The 19,898-nt window shown below is 35.1% G+C and overlaps 1 protein-coding gene across 1 annotated transcript in view; it reads right to left on the reverse strand.

Annotated features, from left to right (window-relative positions):
• The window catches only part of LOC106090097 (serine/threonine-protein kinase unc-51), a 124,527-nt gene that overhangs the window by 21,651 nt on the left and 82,978 nt on the right, over positions 1–19,898 (reverse strand). Inside the window, exon 3 of the mRNA XM_013256181.2 lies at positions 435–522. Within this exon, the coding sequence (XP_013111635.1) occupies positions 435–522 (88 nt within the window). The remainder of the gene's footprint in view (positions 1–434; positions 523–19,898) is intronic.

Consider the following 19,898-nt stretch of genomic DNA (forward strand, 5'->3'; position numbering starts at 1 on the left):
ATCTGATGTTTCTGAAAATTTTGGTAAGGGGGAGGGTCCGCCCCCCCCTTTCAGATATCAAAAATGTAGTACCCTATTTTCACCACGGGATCATTATGCACCATCTGTGAAAATTTCAAGCAAATCGATTCAGCCGTTTCTGATTCTGTAAGGAACACACAAACATACAAACAAACTGACAAACAAACACAAATTGATTTTTATATATAAGATATTTTAAGAACAATTACAAAGAAACCAAAACAAAAAATTAGATCAAAAAATTATAAAAAAAAGTTAAAAATTACTTTTCCCTTACTTCATTGTATCTGTTTTCACATATTTTATTAATGCAATTAAGTTATTATTAAAAATTTAATTGCTTAATCAAACTATTGCATTTTTAAAATTTATTTCATTTATTAGTTGAATCTCTTCAAATTCGTGTTACTTACCTAATTGTATTAGAAATAATCGTACTGTATCTTCACTTAATGTACCCTTGACACTGAGATAATCCGCCAAATCACCGCCATTACAATACTGCAAATAAATTTGGAAAACAAAAAAGAAGAAATGCAACTAAATTAAAATGTACGTTCGTGGTAGCAGAAAAAAATACAATACAATACAAATATTTATATCATTTAAAACAATGTCAAAACAATCTCTGAAGATTATAACGATGATCTTCCTGTGATCTGTCAGCAAACCATTTCAAACTTGACCCGTAGTCAGCAAATAAATCACTACAATATTAACACAGCGTAAATTCGGACACGTCGGAGACGTTGATAATGTTGTTCAAGTTGATCTTCATGGCAAATTACTTTTATAATTTTTGGAGGGTAATTCTATATAAGAACTGAAGCAACAATGGCCCCCTCAACCACATGTCGCTATCATAATACGCTAATTGTCAACAGCTACTGAAAGTCATGGATAACTTGATGGAACGTAAGAACCATACGTCTTGTGGATAAGTGGCCAATGTTCCCCTGCGTTCGAATGTGAATGCGCTGTATGCTAATAAATTAAAAATGTCTCATGCAAATTGAGACGTACTCGTATTATGATTATGTATGTTGAAGAACTTATAGGCTTGAACATACAAAACATTGGGTTGTAATGAATATTAAATTTTTTTCAAAATTTTCACATTTAATTTTTTTTAAAAAAACTTAGTTTATTTTAAATTTTCTACGAAAATAAAATTCCATAAAATCTTCTGTCTAAAACAGACAGTTGTTCTCTGCAGCAGAATATACAGGGTGCGCCAGAGAAACTTACTTATTTGAAAAAACTCTCGAGCGTTGAGTTGTGTTAGGGGAGGGTCGAGAGGTGTCGCATCTGGAGGAGACCGACCATCTGCAACTGGAGGAGACCATATAAACCTATCTCTCAAATTGCCTTGCACCATTTTATATAAACTTCTCGTATGAGCATCGACATTGTTCCCAAAAAAAAAGCAATATCTCATAAAGTTGCAGATGGACGCAGATGATTCATACCGCAAAATAATCACAAGACAACAAATTAATTTATGGGAAAGAAACTAGATTGAATTCCTGAGAATCCCGCCACTTCCAGTCAATGGAAGTTATAATTTGATTTTTTTTTCTATAACATATAAGCACAGTTCGCAAAAACATATATTTTTTTCAAGTTAATGCATAGCCTTCTCAATGAAAAACACAAATTTTTGTTCAAATACTTGACACAAACGCAAATGTATAACCTGCTATAACGCAGCTTACAGCTGGAGCAAATCAATCAATGTAGAATCGATTTCTTAAAAAAAAAAGAATTAAAGCAATAACTAAAGTACTTTTGTTTGTATTGACCTTTTAAATAAGTAAGTTTCTCTAGCGACTCTCTATAAGGTACCCAAGATGGCACCTTGCCTGCTTTCGTGGAGTGAATGTTTCATTTAAGGGCAAAATAAAATTTAATTTCAAATCTAAGATTTGGGATGCAACGAAAAAGGCAACTCTTGCCCTGTATTACATCTACAATAGATAGGATTTTAAATCACCTATCATATAATGGTTGTATATGGTCTTGGACCGGGTCCACACTTGAGGTGTGCACGTGAGTTGTCGTGTAACGTGCGAGTCACGTGATTCGTGAGTGAGATCCAAACCCAATCCTATGATCGTGCGTGACCGTGATTGAATTAAAATTCTTCGTGCGTCAGCGTGAGTGAAATCATGCTCACGATTCACGAAACGCTCAAGACTCACAAGACGCTCACTACTCTCAAAAAAATCACTACTAACTGTAAAAAGTAACGAAAAACAACATTTTTTTCATGCTCTCAAATCATACGGTACTAAGAGTACGAATCTACAGATGCATACAAATGAAAAGATCAAAGAAGCGGTGATACAGGTCTGATATATTTTATGCATTCATATTCGTATGTTGAAATGCTGTATAGTTTGAGACGCACGGGAAAAATATTATTCGCTTCATAGAAAAATATTTGTTTAACCATGACTCGTGATTTTCTCGTGAGTGTCTCGTGCGTCGTAATTGTCTCGTGAGACTTGAGTGCCTCTTGAGTCGTAAGTGTCTCATGTGTCGTGATTTTCTCGTGAGTCGAACGTGAGTAAAATGTTTGTCTCGTGAGCGTGCGTGAACATGAGTAGACATAAAAAGTCATTCGTGAGTTACATTTTTTCTCTTGAGCATGAGTGAAAAATTACTCACACACACATCTCTAGTCCATACTGCAAAAATCCACCAAGTCGGATCCAGAGGCTTGTTTGTGAATCAGAGTGTACTGAGGACAACACCAATCAAGAAGTCTAAAGGCTGAATAGGTTTATATAGGTGCTACATCAATATTTCAACCGATTCACATAATACTTAACGTGTTTTTCGGTCTTTCGGAAGTCACACCAAACTCTACAAGCAAAATTTCATCCAAATATGATAAGAATTGCGTTCTCAAAGGCTCGAATTATATGGCAGTTATATCAAAACATGGACCAATTCGGCCCATTTACAATTCCAAACGACCTACACTTATAGGAAGTACTAGCCGAGCCAGGTCCGCTCCGCTGCGCCATCTTTATCTCTAATACCCTGCTCGGCTCCTAGGCAATTTTTTACTCTACTCCCAAATGCCTCCCTTTTAAGTCCCATATTACGGATTGGTAAATATTTCGGGTTTAGGGGGTATTTCAGTTGGTCACTTGGCCGTTAAAGTGAATGGGTGGGTGAACCCCAGGGTCTTTGTCCCGAAAATGAATATAAATTTCCCCGAAAATCAATCAATCAACTCAAATAACTTTTATATAATAGGTAGGTTTTTTGTTGTGGGGCGGCTCTCCAAACACATGGCTCTATATTGTCGTGATTGGTCTGTATATCCATTTGGCGAGTTTTGGGCGGCCCCCGCGGCGTCCGAACCCAACAATAGAAACTATGTTTGTTTTTGGTGACTGTGGGGTGCGAACGAATCACATTACCAATGTCCGAGATCTGGTATTTTTGAAATAAGGGTAATGAGAAGTGCATTTCAAAGGAGACATTTCGACTCTGATATGGATATCAAATTTGTGCTCCACTCCCAGATCCATTTAATTTGAGCCCCATATTGTCATGGTCGGTAAGTATGAACCGTTTGGAGGGTGTTTTGGGGCTGGGGAGGCCACCGGCACTTTGCCCTGAAAATAGATATTCACTTCGTTCTTTACTCCCAAATACCGTTGATTTGAACTCCATATTGCTATAGTCGCACATAAAGTTCAGTTAAGGGGGTGATTTAGTGGGTGCCCCCAAACACATGTCTCCAAAATTCGATATCAAATTCGTTTTCTACTCTCAAATACCTTTCATTTGAGTCCCATGTTGCCATAATGGGTCAATTTACCTATTTGGCGCACTTTTAGAAGGAAAAGCGCCAACTAGACTTGAACGCAAATTTTAATGTCATATTTTTAATCTACTCTTAAATATTTTTCATTTGAGTCCCGTATAGCCATGGCGCCTGATATGCCCATTTGGGGTATTTGGTGGTGGGGCGACCTTCAATTACTTGGACCGATTTTGATAGGAACGTCGAATATATCTTCTTAGAGGCGATATATTCAGGTTGGGGCGGCCCGCTGGGTACTTGGACCCAAAATTTTATACGATATTCATTTTCTAGTCTCCAATATCTTTCCAGCCCAATATTGATATGGACGTACAATTTGTCTGCTTTTAGAAGTTTTGGGGTTAGGGCGACTTCCTGGGTAATTGGACCCAATCTTTAATAACCTATTCGCATTCTACTCTTCAATACCTTTCATTTGATATCCATATTGTCCTTATCGGTCCACTTTTGATTTTGGGTGGTGTTTTTGAGGAAACGGGGAAGGGTCCGCCCCCTTCCGATATCAAGAAATTATAAAGCCTATTCCTTCTTCTGTATTCGTAATCTACTCCCGAATACATTTGATTTGAGTCCCATATTGTCATGCTCGTCCAATAAACCTATTTTAGGGTGTTTTGAGGTTGGGGCGGCCCCCAGTTACTTGGACCCCATTTTTATTGTGAAATTCGTACTCTACTCCTTTCATTTGAGTCCCATATTGTCCCGACCGGTCCAATTTTATTTTTGGGTAGTACTTTTGGGGTAAGGGGGAGGTTCCGCCCCCCTTCCGTTATCAAAAAATCATAAAACCTATGTTTTCTTTTAGACCTACCTCCACAATCCTTGAAAATTTCAAGATAATCGGTTCAGCCGTTTTGAGTCTATGCGGAACAAACATACAAACTGACAAACAAACACAAATCAATTTTTATACCCACCACCGAAGGATGGGCGTATATTCATTTCGTCATTTCGTTTGCAACACATTGAAATATCCATTTCCGACCCTATAAAATATATATATTCTTGATCAGCGTAAAAATCTAAGACGATCTAGACATGTGCGTCCGTCTGTTTGTTGAAATCACGCTACAGTCTTTAAAAATAGAGATATTGAGCTGAAACATTGTACAGATTCTTTTTTTGTCCATAAGCAAGTTAAGTTCGAAGATGGGCTATATCGGACTATATCTTGATATAGCCCCCATATAGACCGATCCGCCGATTTAGGGTCTTAGGCCCATAAAAGTCACATTTATTATCCGATTTTGCTGAAATTTGGGACGGTGAGTTGTGTTAGGCCCTTCGACATCCTTTGTTAATTTGGCCCGGATCGGTTCAAATTTGGTTCTAGCTGCCATATAGACCGATCCTCCGATTTAGGGTCTTAAGCCCATAAAAGCCACATTTATTATCCGACTTTGCTAAAACTTGGGACAGTGAGTTGTCTTAGGCCCTTCAACATCTTTCTTCAATTTGCCCTTAATCGGACCAGATTTGGATATAGCTGCCATATAGACCGAACTCTCGATTTAAGGTTTTGGGCCCATAAAAGGCGCATTTATTGTCCGATGTCGCCGAAATTTGGGACTGTGAGTTAAGTTAAGACCCTTGACATACTTCTTCAATTCGGCTCAGATCGGTCCAGATTTGAATATAGCTGCCATATAGACTGATCTCTCCATGTAATGTTTTGGGCCCATAAAAGGCGCATTTATTGTCCGATGTTGCCGAAATTTGGAACAGAGAGTTAAGTTAAGCCCCTCGACATATTTCTGCAATTTGGTCGAAATCGATCAAGATTTGCATATAGCTGCCATGTTATACACAGTTTGTATTTGGTCCAAATCGGAACATATTTCGTTATAATTGCTATGCGACATAAGGTATGCAATTTTCATCGGGTTTTGATGAAAGGTGATTTACATATATACCCGAGGTGGTGGGTGTCCAAAGGTCGGCCCGGCCGAACTTAACGCCTTTTTACTTGTTATATATAAGAAAGATTTGTGCAAAATTTCAAGCTCAGTTACACTTTCAAAAGTTAGCGAACTTGGTCATATATAATTTGTTGGTTCTCAGATCAATATTTCGATGTTACAAACGGAATGACGAAGTTTAACCCCATTCTATGGTGAAGGGTATAAAAAGTGCCTATGCCCCATGAAAATTAAGATTCTTAATACAGAATGGCACAAATAAGCGAAAACATAAACAACGAGACTTAATGTCAAATACTTAAAAAAAAACCTGGCTGATTGCTTCCGCAACCTTCTATAAGTAAGCCCTACGACTTTGTGTTAAACTCTGTTGAAAAATAAATTAAGAACTAACTCTTCCCACCTCTGTATGTTATATATTGTAACTTGACATTATTGTTTGCAATCTTACTTTGTTGTCCTCTAAAATATACTCGAGTTGGCTTCTTTGATCAACGACAGCGAAGCAAACATCACATCAAAGAAAGGTGAAAATAAAATACTCGTCTCAAAACATTAAGTGGTCTTTCTTTTATATATGATAGAGTTGCACAGGATGTGACATCATCATCGCATTCGATCCACTTTGAGAGGTCATCAATAGAACATCCAGACGGTATTACAATGTCTGATTGCACTACTGCGGCATAGTTCGCATTTTCGTCATATTGGGACAGCAGGTTGTTCCAAACATTGCGTAACATTTGTGGTGTTACCTTGTCCCAAGATATAGCAGCTGTCCACTTGTCCCAAGATATAGCAGCTGTCCACAAAGCTGTCTATATATTTAAAGACTTGGCCTACTGTCTGCAACCAAAAGTTTTTGGACGATTTATTTTCGGTAATTGCATTTGAAGCTTCGAATTAGCCCTTGATCCATAGGCTGCATTAAGCAAATGCAATTCGGTGAAAGAAATTTTACTATAACGTTTTCTGATCCCAAAACATTTACATCGGGGTGTGCAGGACAAATATCTAGAAGCAAAAGCACTTTGCAGTTCCTATCAAATCCAATGTTTTGTAGATGTTCTCTTACTTCTAGCGCAAAATTGTTGTTGAACCACTTGAGGAAAAGTTATTGTGTTACCCAGGCTCACTTATTTGATTTATAAATTACAGGAAGGTTGGGAACATTTGTTTTTATGCTCTTAAATTTTGTGTCCCAACGTCTCCTTGGACGCTTTGTACCCATCGATGGATAATTCTTTACAAGTGACAAGCAAAGTCTGAGGCAAACACTTCCAAAATAAGCTTATTTCGTCGGCGTTATAAATTTGTTCAGTTGACAGATTGTCACTTTCAATATATTCGATTCATAATCTGCGCATTCTTTTTCGCTGTCATTTTAAGCCTGCGAATTCCATATCGTTTTTTGGAATTTTTCTAGCCAACTAGTTGAGTACTTGCATACCGAATTTATGTTTAGTTTTTCATGAAAATGTTTCGCCTTTTCAGTTATTATTTACCTAAAATTCACAAATTTTACCATTCGTATGTTGCGAAATCAACTTTTAGACTTTCAGATTTTTTTATGTATGTCATTTTTCTAAACCAATTTTAGATTCACTTCTAGAGACAAATTTTAAAATTGTTTCCTTATTTTCTATTAAATCACGTACAGTTTGTTTGCCAACACCGTATTTTCCTGATAACAAACCAATGGACATATTTTTACTGTGATCTTTAATCAGTTCTAATTTTTCCTGAATTGAAAGAACTTTACGTGATCTTTTTTTCTCCTTTGTTGTTGACCGATAAATTTTCAAATAGCGACTGAATGTGATTTAATATCCAGCTTAAATATTATATTGTGTATTGTTGACCTTTTTTGATTATAATTTCGTGGATAGTTCCGCTTGGGGTCATGTACAATTATTAGCCAGCTTAAACTAAAAATAATAAGTAATGCTTCTAGCAACAACACACTTTTGCTAACTATTAAATGATTTTATTCCCTCCACCATAGGATGGGGGGTATACTAATTTCGTCACTACTATATTCTTGATCGTCATGACATTTTAAGTCGATCTAGTCATGTCCTTCCGTCTGTCGAAAACATGCTAACTTTCGAAGAAGTAAATCTAGACGCTTAATATTTTGCACAAATATATCTTATTGTTGTAGGTCGGTTGTAAATGGGTCAAATCGATCCATGTTTTCATATAGCTGCCATATAAACCGATCGGGAGTCTTGACTTCTTGAGGAACTAGAGGGCGCAATTCTCATGCGATTTGGCTGAAATTTTGCATAAAGTGTTTTGTTATGACTGCCAATAACTGTGCTAAGTATGGTTCAAATCATCCCATAACCTGATATAGCTGCCATATAAACCGATTTTGGACTTGATCCACTAGAGGGCGCAATTTTCATCCGATTTGGCTGAAATTTTGAATAAAGTAGTTTGTTATGACTTCCAACAACTGTCCTAAGTGTGGTTCAAATCGGTATATAACCTGATATAGCTGCCATATAAACCGATCTGGGATCTTGACTTCTTAAGTCTCTAGAGGCGGCAATTTTTATCCGATTTTGCTGAAATTTTGTACAACGGTTTCTCCCATGACCATATACATGTCATAATTGATCTATAGCCTGATACAGCTCCCATATCAACCGATCTCCCGATTATGCTTCTTGAGCCCCTACAGGGCGCAATTCTTATCCGAATGGACTGAAATATTACCCATTGACTACTACTATGGTCTTTAACATTCAATTCATTTGTTGGTCCGAATCTGACTATTACTTAATATATCTCCAATAGCATAACAATTCTCATCCCTTTTTCCCTGTTTGCCTAAAAAGAGATACAGCGCAACGAACTCGACATATGCGATCCATGGTGGGGGGTAGCACGTTCTTACTTGTTTGCTTTACTATTCTTTGAATAGAAAGCATTAAAGCAATGGTCTAAAGCCGGACAATATCCTGCAATGGAATCTCAATAAGATTTTAAGATAGAAAAAAGAAAACGCAAAACAGCCAAATAAATTTATTTGAAGGGCATCATTTTATTCTACATACCAAACTTCTACCAAACCAGCAAAAATTAAAGCTCTAGGAACCGAACAAGAAAAATCGAGAGACCGGTTTACATGGACCGTACCAGGCACCGCATGCTAAATTTCAACCAAATTGAGTCCTTACAAGCCAAATTACGGCTTGTAAGGATTCAAGAAGTCAAATCGGGAGATCGGTTTATGTAGTAGCTATATCAAGTTAGAGACCGATTTGGACCGTGCTAGGCGCAGTTGTTGGAAGTCATAAGAGAACGTTCAATTTCAGCCAAATTGGACAAAAATTCCGGCTTGAAAGGGCTCAAGAAGTCAAATCGGGAGATCGGTTTATATGGGAGCTATACCAGGTTATAGACCGATTCGAGCCGTACTTGGCACAGTTGTTGAAAGTCTTAATAGAACACTACATGCTAAATTTCAGCCAAATCAAACAAAAATTGCGGGTTATAAGGGCTCGAGAAATCAAATCGAGGGATCGATATACATGGGAGCTATATCAGGTTATATTGTAAATCGATGCGGGCCGTACTTGTCCCAATATTTCGAGGTGTTACAAACGGAATGACAAGATTACTATACCCCCATCCTATGTTGGTGGGTATAAATGCGGGAATCCCAGAATTTTACACCTAACAATCATGTGTGTGGTGCACTGTTAATAGAAGGAGCATTATTGACGCACGGATAATAGAGGTAAAGCACGATTAATTGAGGTTCAAAATCAAAAGCATGACGGTTAATAAAGGCCCAGATAATCGTGTTTCAACTCTATTTAGAAAGAAAGTTCACATTTAACATTCTTCACTTTGTAAAGCTATCTGGCTGGTTCAACGGTAGGAACTAGAAGGCATCTGCCTTCTCTCACTTTCTAAGTGAGTCCGATTGCAGACAGTCACTCAGGATACACCAATAGAACGTAGCGCCACTTGAATAGGCACCACTAACATGAAGATTGTCAATACAAAATGACACCAATGAAAGAAAACGTAAACAATGAAACGCAAACAAATAATCAACAAGTTTAGAATCTCAATGGCAAATAATTTTATAAAATTAAAAAATTGTAAATTGTCTTCTGCAACCATCTCTTAGTTATTCCCGACTGTCACTAGAACCCAACTATTTAAATTTTATAATGTGACCTTAAATGTCAACAACAACTTTTATTGAATGGCGTCAACTGGATAAGTCTGCATGCCATTAAGAAAGCACAAGTGGCAATACACCTTATGGTAACAAAGAAATACTGTATAATAGTGATGACAGTGGTTATTTGCGATAAAAAGAAGCTCAAAAACGAGTAAATTTTAAATAGGTACAGCGGTCAAAAAAAGTATTCATCATTAGCAAAATTGATAATAAATTCACTTATTTTGGGTAATTGAAGAAAATTTAAAGTAAACAAATAATGCAGTTTTATGCAATAGTTTATTTTTCGTAATATGTTTTAAAATAAATTCAAAAAATAAATTTAATTAGCGCAAAAAATGCAATTTTATATAATAACACCAAAAACAGAACAAAAAAAGTATTCATCATTGATGTGCTATCATCAAAGTCAAATTCAAATATTATTTGGGAATCCCCCTTTTCTGTTTTATTTAGTAAAGGAGGCTTTGCCCTTGACAGCAAATATTTAATTTCATTGAAAATATAGTTTTTGTCAAAATGGGTCGTAAGCAAAACGAGGTTTCTGATGAGGTAAAAGTTTTGATAATAAAACACCACAGGAATGGTTTAACTCAAAAAACTATCAGTGAAATATTAAATAGACCACGATCTACTATACAATCCATCATCAGAAAGTGGACAGAAACGAAAACTGTTGACAATAAACCAAGATCTGGTCGACCAAAAGCACTTTCAGTTGGAGATGTGCGTTGGCTAGTGCGGCAAGTTCAGAAAACTCCGAAGACAAATGCGACCATTCTTCGTAAAAACACTATGGAATATTTAGGGAAGGAAGTTACTACACAAACAATTCGAAATACACTCAAAAGGCATAGTTACAGAGGAAGAACTGCACGTAAGAAGCCCTTTATAAATAAAATAAACCGAGTGAAAAGGCTAAACTTCGCAAAAATGTATGTAAAACAGCCCGAATCATTTTGGAAAACAGTCATTTTTGCAGACGAGAGCAAGTTTAATCTTTTTGGGTGCGATGGAAAGGTCATAGTGTACAGAAAACCAAATACAGAGCTTGAAGAACGAAACACAGTTGCTACTGTAAAACATGGTGGAGGTGGTTTAATGGTTTGGGGGTGTATGGCGGCTTCAGGAGCGGGAAATCTTGAAATTATTAATGGAGTAATGGATCATAAGTATTACATTGACATTTTAAAGAGGAATTTAAAAGATAGTGCTGTAAAACTTTGGCTTGGTAATAACTTTCAATATTATCAAGATAATGACCCCAAACATTCTGCTTTAAATACCAAGATGTGGATGCTGTATAACTGCCCCAAAGTCATTAAAACTCCTCCTCAAAGTCCCGACTTGAACCCAATTGAACATCTTTGGGAACATCTCGAACGCAAATTGAGAATGGACTAATATAGACCAAAATATAACCGCTAAATTAGTCCAATCGATGTCAAACCGTTTAAAAGAAGTTATAAGACGCGGTGGTCGAATAACAAGGTATTAATTTTTTTAAATTATGTTATTTATTTTTTTGTTTTTTTGCAATGATGAATACTTATTTTGTTTAATTTTTTGTGTTCAGCTGTAAAATGGCCCTTTTTGTTCCAATTAATACTATTTTTTTCTTTAAAAACAATGAAATTGTGTACATATATATCACACAAGCACTACTGCATCATTAGTTTAATATGTTTTTATTCCAATTGTCTTTTGTAGACTTATTAAAAAAAAAAACATTGAATGATGAATACTTTTTTTGACCGCTGTATGTTTAAAATAATAAATAAAAAAATTGAAAAATATAAACTTACACTTAATAATTTGAAAAATCTGTATAATTACACATGCTCATACATTTATCGTTACAGTAGAATATAAAAGTGTATGCGTTCCCTAATATTTTTGGATTAGTAAATATATGCGAGTAGGTATGTACAAGCAAAAAAAACGTCGATGTTTGCCTAAAAAAAATTAATTAAACAAAAGTGGCGTCAGCACATATTTGCAATTGTGTTATATGCTTAGTTAGGCATATGAATACAAATTTATTATGTTAAACCATCCTTTTTTTGTCATAATCAAAAACAAAATAACGGATAAAATTAATTCGCGTGAAAAACTCCACTGTACATTGAGAATATTTCTATTTTTAACTTTTGTTTACATTTCTATTGGTCCTTGCCCAACTCACTCGCATCAAATATCATCATATTTTTGGCTTTACACAGAAAACGGAAACACGAACAAAAGATATCAAACTGGTATTGACCTATCGAATGATTATGACGAAAGACCATATGGGTACTTCCATAGAAAACGTCAATTGATGTACTTTATCTTATATACAAAAATCAATTTGTGGTTGTTTGTAGGTTTGTTTGTTTGTGTGTTCCTTATAGTCTCTGAACCGATTTTCTGGAAATTTTACCAGATAGTGCATAACGATCCCGTGGTGGAAATGGGGTACTACAATTTTTGATATCTGAAGGCGGGCGGACCCGACTATGGAAATATGGGGCTCAAATTAAAGGTATTTGAGAGTAGACCACGTATCTGATATCAACATTAGGGACCAATTGTCTAGGGGAAGTCCCATCACCATAACAACCCCCAAATAGGACGTATTTGCTCACCAAGACAATTTGGGTCTTAAAGAGATATATATTTATAGGTTTTAGGGCCAATATATCATACCTGACACATTTGCTTTTGCAATAAGGAGTTTAAATGAGATTAGAAAGCGAATTTGATATCCAGTTTTGATGCCAATGGCAATATAGGGTTCAAATAAATGATATATAGATATATGAGAATAGAGCACGTTGCTGATATACCACCCCAATCCCCAAAACACCCCTAAATCGGGCATATTTACCGACCATGTCTATGTGAACCTTAAATGAAAGGTATTGGGCGGTAGAGCAAGAATTGATTCCCACTTTCGGGACCAATTTTCTGGGAGTCTACCCTTTTCTCAAAATACCAAACAGCAATTTTTTACTGACCATCGCAATATGGGGCTCAAATAAAGGTATTTTCCCCAAAACCCCGCCCAAAGGGTAAAATTTTTCCGACCATGCCAATATGTGGCTCAAATGAAAGGTATTTGAGATTAGAAAACGAATTTGATAACTTATTTTGGGGCCATGTGTTCGGGGGACGCCTCATCGTGTAAACTCCCCTAAACCAATGGCAATATGGGGTTTAAATAAATGGTATTTGAAAGAAGAGCACGATGCTGATATTTTTTCAGGGCCAAGTGTCTGGGTGGACCACCTCACTCCCGAAAACACCCCTAAATCAGATATCATGGGAATATCGGGCTGATATAAAGTATTTTAAGAATGGAATACACCTTACATCTGAGCTTAAATTCGTAGACCAATAAAGATCATATGGGATTAAACTGTTAGTCAAGCGATATACTATTTTCGTAGCATGGTATTTCACTAAAAGCTCTTTAATTGTGGAAAATAAATATTCCAAGGAAACTTTTGTTCCATATAAAGTAAAAAAAAGGCGCAGCGGAGCGGGCCCGGGTTAGCTAGTGGTTTTTTATATGGTTCATTTTTACAAGTAATGGCTATGTAACATCGACATTGGTACATGTACTATAAAATGTAATTCATTGAGTGTGTGCTAATTTCGCATTTGGACAAAACAACAATAACAAGAAATGGCAAAAAACAGTAATAAACTGCCAAACAAAAATTGCCAGAAATTTTGCCCTCTATGTTTTATCGTGTTTTATGTATGCATGAGTAATACAGTGTTAGGGGCGAGGTAGAGAGGAAGTCCATGTCTCATTAACTGACTAACCAGTTGACAATCATACCAAGTTTTCATTTTTAAGGCATACAAATATTTGAGTCTTCAATGAAAACGAATTTTTTACCTGTTCATAAGTTGTGATCGCACGTACATATATGCAGAAAACATGTCAAAACAAAAATCGACAAAAACATGGCATAGTAGAGACGAAATATTTGAATAATAAAAGCTGTGCTATATGTGTTGTGTTTTCTTCTCATATACCTACATAAGTATGCAGTATATATCTTGAAATCCATCCATATGTCAGTATCCATAATCATTTTGTTAAAATTCTATGTAGACATTCTTCTCCATTGGCGTACGCTCAGAAAAATGCTTATCGTAAATAGGAGTTAATTACATAATACTCGTTAATCCATGATATTTATCCACGATTACCTAAAACTTCCGAAAAAGTGAGAAAATAAACGTTGTACGAATAAAACTAACTACTCGTGAGTATAGATAATAAAGCTTACAATTCAAGTGGAGTTAGCAATTTTCCTTAAACGATTATTTTTGAAATAAGCGGGAATTTTACTAAACATTGGCAAAAGCGTATTATCATTGACAATACCTTTTCTGAAATTTATTACTGAATGAACTACTTAAAGAAATAATGATTTTTAGTTCAATATAACTAAAACGTTCATTCCGATTTCTTGAGTTCACTAATACATACTCGAAATTAAGGTCAATTTAATAAACACACTTCTAATGGTAATAAATTCTGTCTATAAATAGAACATGACAAAGCTGGACAATATAAGCTGGCCTTCATTGATGAAAAGAAGTGAGAAAATGTTTGCTTTTGTGTTGTTAGTAAATATTGAAATGGGAAAATAATCGAAGACTCAAACAATACTGATGTGGATGAATGTGTAGAGCGTCTGTGTCCAATTGGATGCTCCGGAGTGTTTGGAAAAATCGAATTTTTTCAATAATTTTATCTTTCATTTTCAATGCTCTTTAGATCATATTTTACCTGTGGGAAGTTGAAAGTGGACTAATACAATGTATAAACAATTTCGTAGCTATAAAAAAATTGATCAACTAGCAACGAGCATATTATTCTTTAGTGCCATAGAAAGTTCAACATTTCCAAAATTCAGTACATTTAAACTTTTCTTGAGGTTAAAAATTTTTTGAGTGTAGAAACACAATTATTTTTGTAGTATGATTATTAAAAATATTGTATTTATAATAAAAAAATTTAATTTGCATAACAATTAAAATTTGCATTAGAAAATTTTTATGAAAAACAAAACACTTTCTTAATAATTAAAATTTCATAAAAATTCAAATTTTCATAAACTTTATTTTTTTTGTTTCGTTGGTGACCTTTATTAATTACTAGCTAGACAGGGCCCTGGGGGTATACTAATCTAGTCATTCCGTTTGTAACACCTCGAAATATTGCGACCCCATAAAGTATACATATTCTGGATTGTCTCGTCATTCTGAGTCGATCTAGACATGTTCGTCCGTCTGTCGAAATCACGATAGCAGTCGAACGATTAAAGGTAGGTGCTTGCAATTTTGCATAGATGCTTGATGTAAGTCGTTGGGATTGCAAATTGATGTAAGTCGTTGGGATTGCAAATAGGCCATATCGGTTCAGATTTGGATATAGCCAGATATAGGTCCCATATAAACCGATCACCGGATTTGTCTTCTTGAGCCCTTAAAGCCTCAATTTTCATCGCATTTGGCCGAAATTCGGATCAAAGAGTTGAGTTATGATTTCCAACATCCATGTAAAATTTGAAACAGTCTAAAACAGGTATAGCCCCCATATAAACCGATCCTTCGAATTGAATTCTTGAGTCCCTAGAAGCCTCAATTTTCATCCGATTTGGCTTAAATTTGGAACAAAGACTTGTGTTATGACTTCCAACATCCATGTCAAGTATAATGCAGATCGGTCTGTAAACTGATATAGCCCCCATAAAAACCAAACCCCAGATTTTAATTCTTGAGCCCTTAAAAGCCTCAATTTCCATCCGATTTGACTTGTAACATCTGTGCCAGATATGATCCGAATCGGTCTATAAATAGATATATAATTCTTGAGCCCCTAGGCGCTCAATTATCATCTGATTTGGCTGAAATTTGGAACAAAGACTTGTGTTATGACTTTTAACATCCATGCCAACTATGATTCGAATCGGTATATAAACAGATATAGGCCCTTCTTGAGCCCTTCGAAGCCTCAATTTTCATACCAATTGGGCTAAAATTTAGAACAAAGACTTGGATTATGACTTCCAACTTACATGCCATGTATGTTCTGAATAGGTCTATAAACAGATATAGCTCCCATATAAACCGATTCCCGTATTTGAATTTTTCAGTCCTTAGAAGCCTACATTTTTACCTGATTTGGCTGAAATTTGGTCCAAAACCCTATCTTATGACTTACAACATCCATGCCAAGTTTTATCCGAATCGGTCAATATGGTGATATAGGCCCTCTAAGTACCGATATCACGTTATGACTTCGTGAGAACAATATAATTCTAATGCAAACTCAGTTAATAAGTGTATATTTTCAGCGGAATCCATGATGGTGTGTACATATGATTCGGCCCGACAGAACTTAATATCACAAAATTTTAATTTTCATAAAAATTGAAATTTTCATAAAAATTTATATTTTCATAAAAATTCAAATGTCCATAAATTTTAAAATTTTAATAAAATTAAAATGTTCATAAGAATTAAATTTTTCATTAAAATTAAAATTTTAATAAAAATTTCAATTTTAATAAAAATTTCAATTTTAATAAAAATTTTAATTTTAATAAAAATTAAAATTTTCATAAAAATTTTAATTTTCATAAAAACTAAAATTTTCATAAAAAATTAATTTTTATAAAAAATTAAATTTTCATAAAAAATTAAGTTTTCATATAAACCAAAATTTTTATAAAAACTAAAATTTTCATATAATTTAAAATTTTTATAAAAATTACGATTTTTATAAAATTATTACAGTTTCATTACAATTAAAGTTTCATAATAAAAATTTAAATGTTTATAAAAATTAAAAATTTCATAAAAATTAAAATTTTCAGAAAAATTTTAATTTTCAGAAAAATTAAAATTTTCAGAAAAATTAAAATTTTCAGAAAATTATTAAGTTTCATAACAATTAAAACATTAAAAAATTAAAATTTTCATAAAAATTAATATTTTTTATAAAATATATATTTAATATCTTGTCGCTTGGGCATAGTTTTTAATAATTGTTGTAATTTTTCTTTTAAAGAATAAAAGAACCAAATTTGTTCATTTTGAAAATGCTAAATTAGAACCTGCACCCCTTCTTTTATTTGTCAATAGTGTTGTCAATAGCGTTATGCAGTTGGTCAACTGTTGACTGTTTGCTAATCATGTCAATGACTTATTTGTTGACATCTGTCTGTGGTGTTGTTCAGAATGCAATGCTTGTGCATTTTTAAGCAAAACAAAGTAAGAACAGCAAAAAAAAAACCCAAAACCCCATAGATTAGGCACCAACAATGGACTGGTTGGCTAAAGAACAATCAACGACAGACCCAACCCTTCACCAACAAAATCCACATCGGAAGTCAATTGATTAGTGTGTAATTGCATATAAACAACAACAAAACTTAAAACAAGACAACGGTTGATAATGCATGTCATGGAACGCTTGCTTTATTCTTTCGTGGCAAACTCGATGAATTTCAGACTTTTGTTTTTGATTATCAAAATCAAAGAGAACAGAGAAGCACAACAAAGAGATCGTCTTTTCCTTCATATGTACATATATCCCCATCATATCTTCTTTGTTTGGGGGAATATTGTTGTTTGTATTAAATATACAAAACAAATCCATCAAAGTTTCATGCAAAGTGAACCAAAAATGGACCCAAACACACATCTGTCAAGTGTGTGAGAAACAACAAGTGTTTCGTCAAATATCAGCGTGAGAAAGATAGCAAGAAAAAGAGAGGGCAAGGTTATCACCAGAGCAAAACCAGCAAAAAAAAAAGAAGGGAGCGAGAGTCTGCCAATATGTTACTCAATAAACCGAGTTTTCAAATCAACATTCGATTTGTTGTTTTGCCTTTATTGAAAGGTATATATGGGGGTTTACATCATGTAAATGAAATGATAAGCGCGGAGATATTATTGTATACTGATTGGTAAATACTGACGCAAATGTAATCGTCAGTATTTACCGTTCAAAAAGCTTTCCAGAAAATAAATCACTTTTTAATTGAAGCTTCGAGGGGGTTAAAGTCAAAATGTAATAATTATTAATAACCTATCTGAAATCTATTTGGGGAGTGTGTTAAAGGTAATTAAGGTTGATCAAAATTAAATCGAAGAATTTGTGGTTTTATTTGTCGATATAGTCAAATTTTAACCGATTTAAATCCCAAAACCTACAGCATAAGAAGTATTTGTGCAAATTTCTAGGGAATACCTCGAGAGAAAAATTGATACCAATCTCGCAGAAGCAGCCCCGTTTGCCACCAAAACATCTTCGTATGGTTCATGATATATACATATACACATGCTCTACACATGCTATCACTTGCGGCACAGATTTTAAATTAGTGAGTTCGTAGTCCTATGTGTCCCGTTATGATACCGAAAGCTATACTGACCTCCTTCTTACTTCCTTTCAGTAACATTTTAGGATTATTTAAGGATGTTTACGGCAGAATTCAAACCCAGACGATGTTTTTGTTGTAGCAGTGTGTTGTGTCTCATCCATTCGTTCGCTGGGTTCTGTTAAGTATCCAGACTAAGGAACTTTTGACTAAGTTGGTCCAAAGACGGTCCTACTCCTGACCTTTTCATATATTGCAGTATCATGCTTGCAAGATATATAAGGGCTGTGACACCAAGGTTTTTGAAATATTCGGTGGTCGAAATTCTTACGCTTTTCACTATTACATTCAACTACTTTCCAGAGGTCCAGAGCCACGAGGACCGCCCTATCGCATGGTCTGACTTGATTTAAACCACGGTTAATATGTGTGATGAGGTGATGGCGTACAGAATAGTCGTCGTGCTATGCAATATACCGAATCCATATTGGTGCTCAGCAAATGGAAATTCTCCAACTAGGCTCAGCCGGAGAAGTACCTAAATCGTCTTGGTTACTGGCGAGTGAAGGAAGATCGTTCTGTACGAATTTGCTCTTCTCAGATGCTTTCCTAGTTTCAGTAGCGGGTCCATTTTCCAAACATAGGAAACTATGGCAGCGCTCATCGACAGGTTAATAAATTGTGTCATGTACTTGAGCCCGGTACATCCAAATACTTGAGCATCAGTGTAGAAATACATTCAAGACCTAGGGCTTTGGACGACTTGGCGCTGCGGATGACATTTATAACTTCGTCCACGCAAATTATGATGGTTGTTCATCGGGTCGGAGAATACGAATACGACGAATGGCTCTCCTCTTTTCCTTTTCACTTTGGCGCTCAACGTCATAAACGCATATGCTTTGCGAATACAACGGAAGAAAAAAATTTATGCAAAACGTGCTGTTGTCGAGCTAAGCAAATTTAATCTAAAGATGATTTATTTTCCAACTTTTTAAGGAAACATTTCCTTTGGTGAAAGATATTTTCTTTGATATAAAGGATTAATAATAAGTAGTTTAATAGATAAAGGGTGATTTTTTAAGAACTATGAGAAAGTTTTTCAAAAAAAAGCATAAAATCGAAAAATTCGTGAAATCTTTATTTGAATCGATAGTACGGTCCATATAATTTAATGTTCGAAGATTATTTCATGCAAATGTTGACCGTGACTGCGCCTCAAACATTTCGGTCGGTATCTCACGAATAAATGCTTCAATGTTGTATTCCAATGCATCAATTGAAGCGAGCTTGTCTACATAGACATGAACTTTAACATAGCCCCACAAAAAATAATCTAAAATCAAGCTCTTTCATTTTGGGCAAAAAAAAAATTGGACATCATATCACGATAATGCTCACCATTCCCAGTTACGTTACGATTCGCATCATCTTTGAAGAAGTATGGTCCAATGATGCCACCAGCCCATAAACCGCACCAAACAGTGACTTTCTGAACGCATTGGTAGCTCTTG

The sequence above is a fragment of the Stomoxys calcitrans genome, chromosome 1, assembly GCF_963082655.1.
Source record: "Stomoxys calcitrans chromosome 1, idStoCalc2.1, whole genome shotgun sequence".
Taxonomy (NCBI): Eukaryota; Metazoa; Arthropoda; class Insecta; order Diptera; family Muscidae; genus Stomoxys; species Stomoxys calcitrans.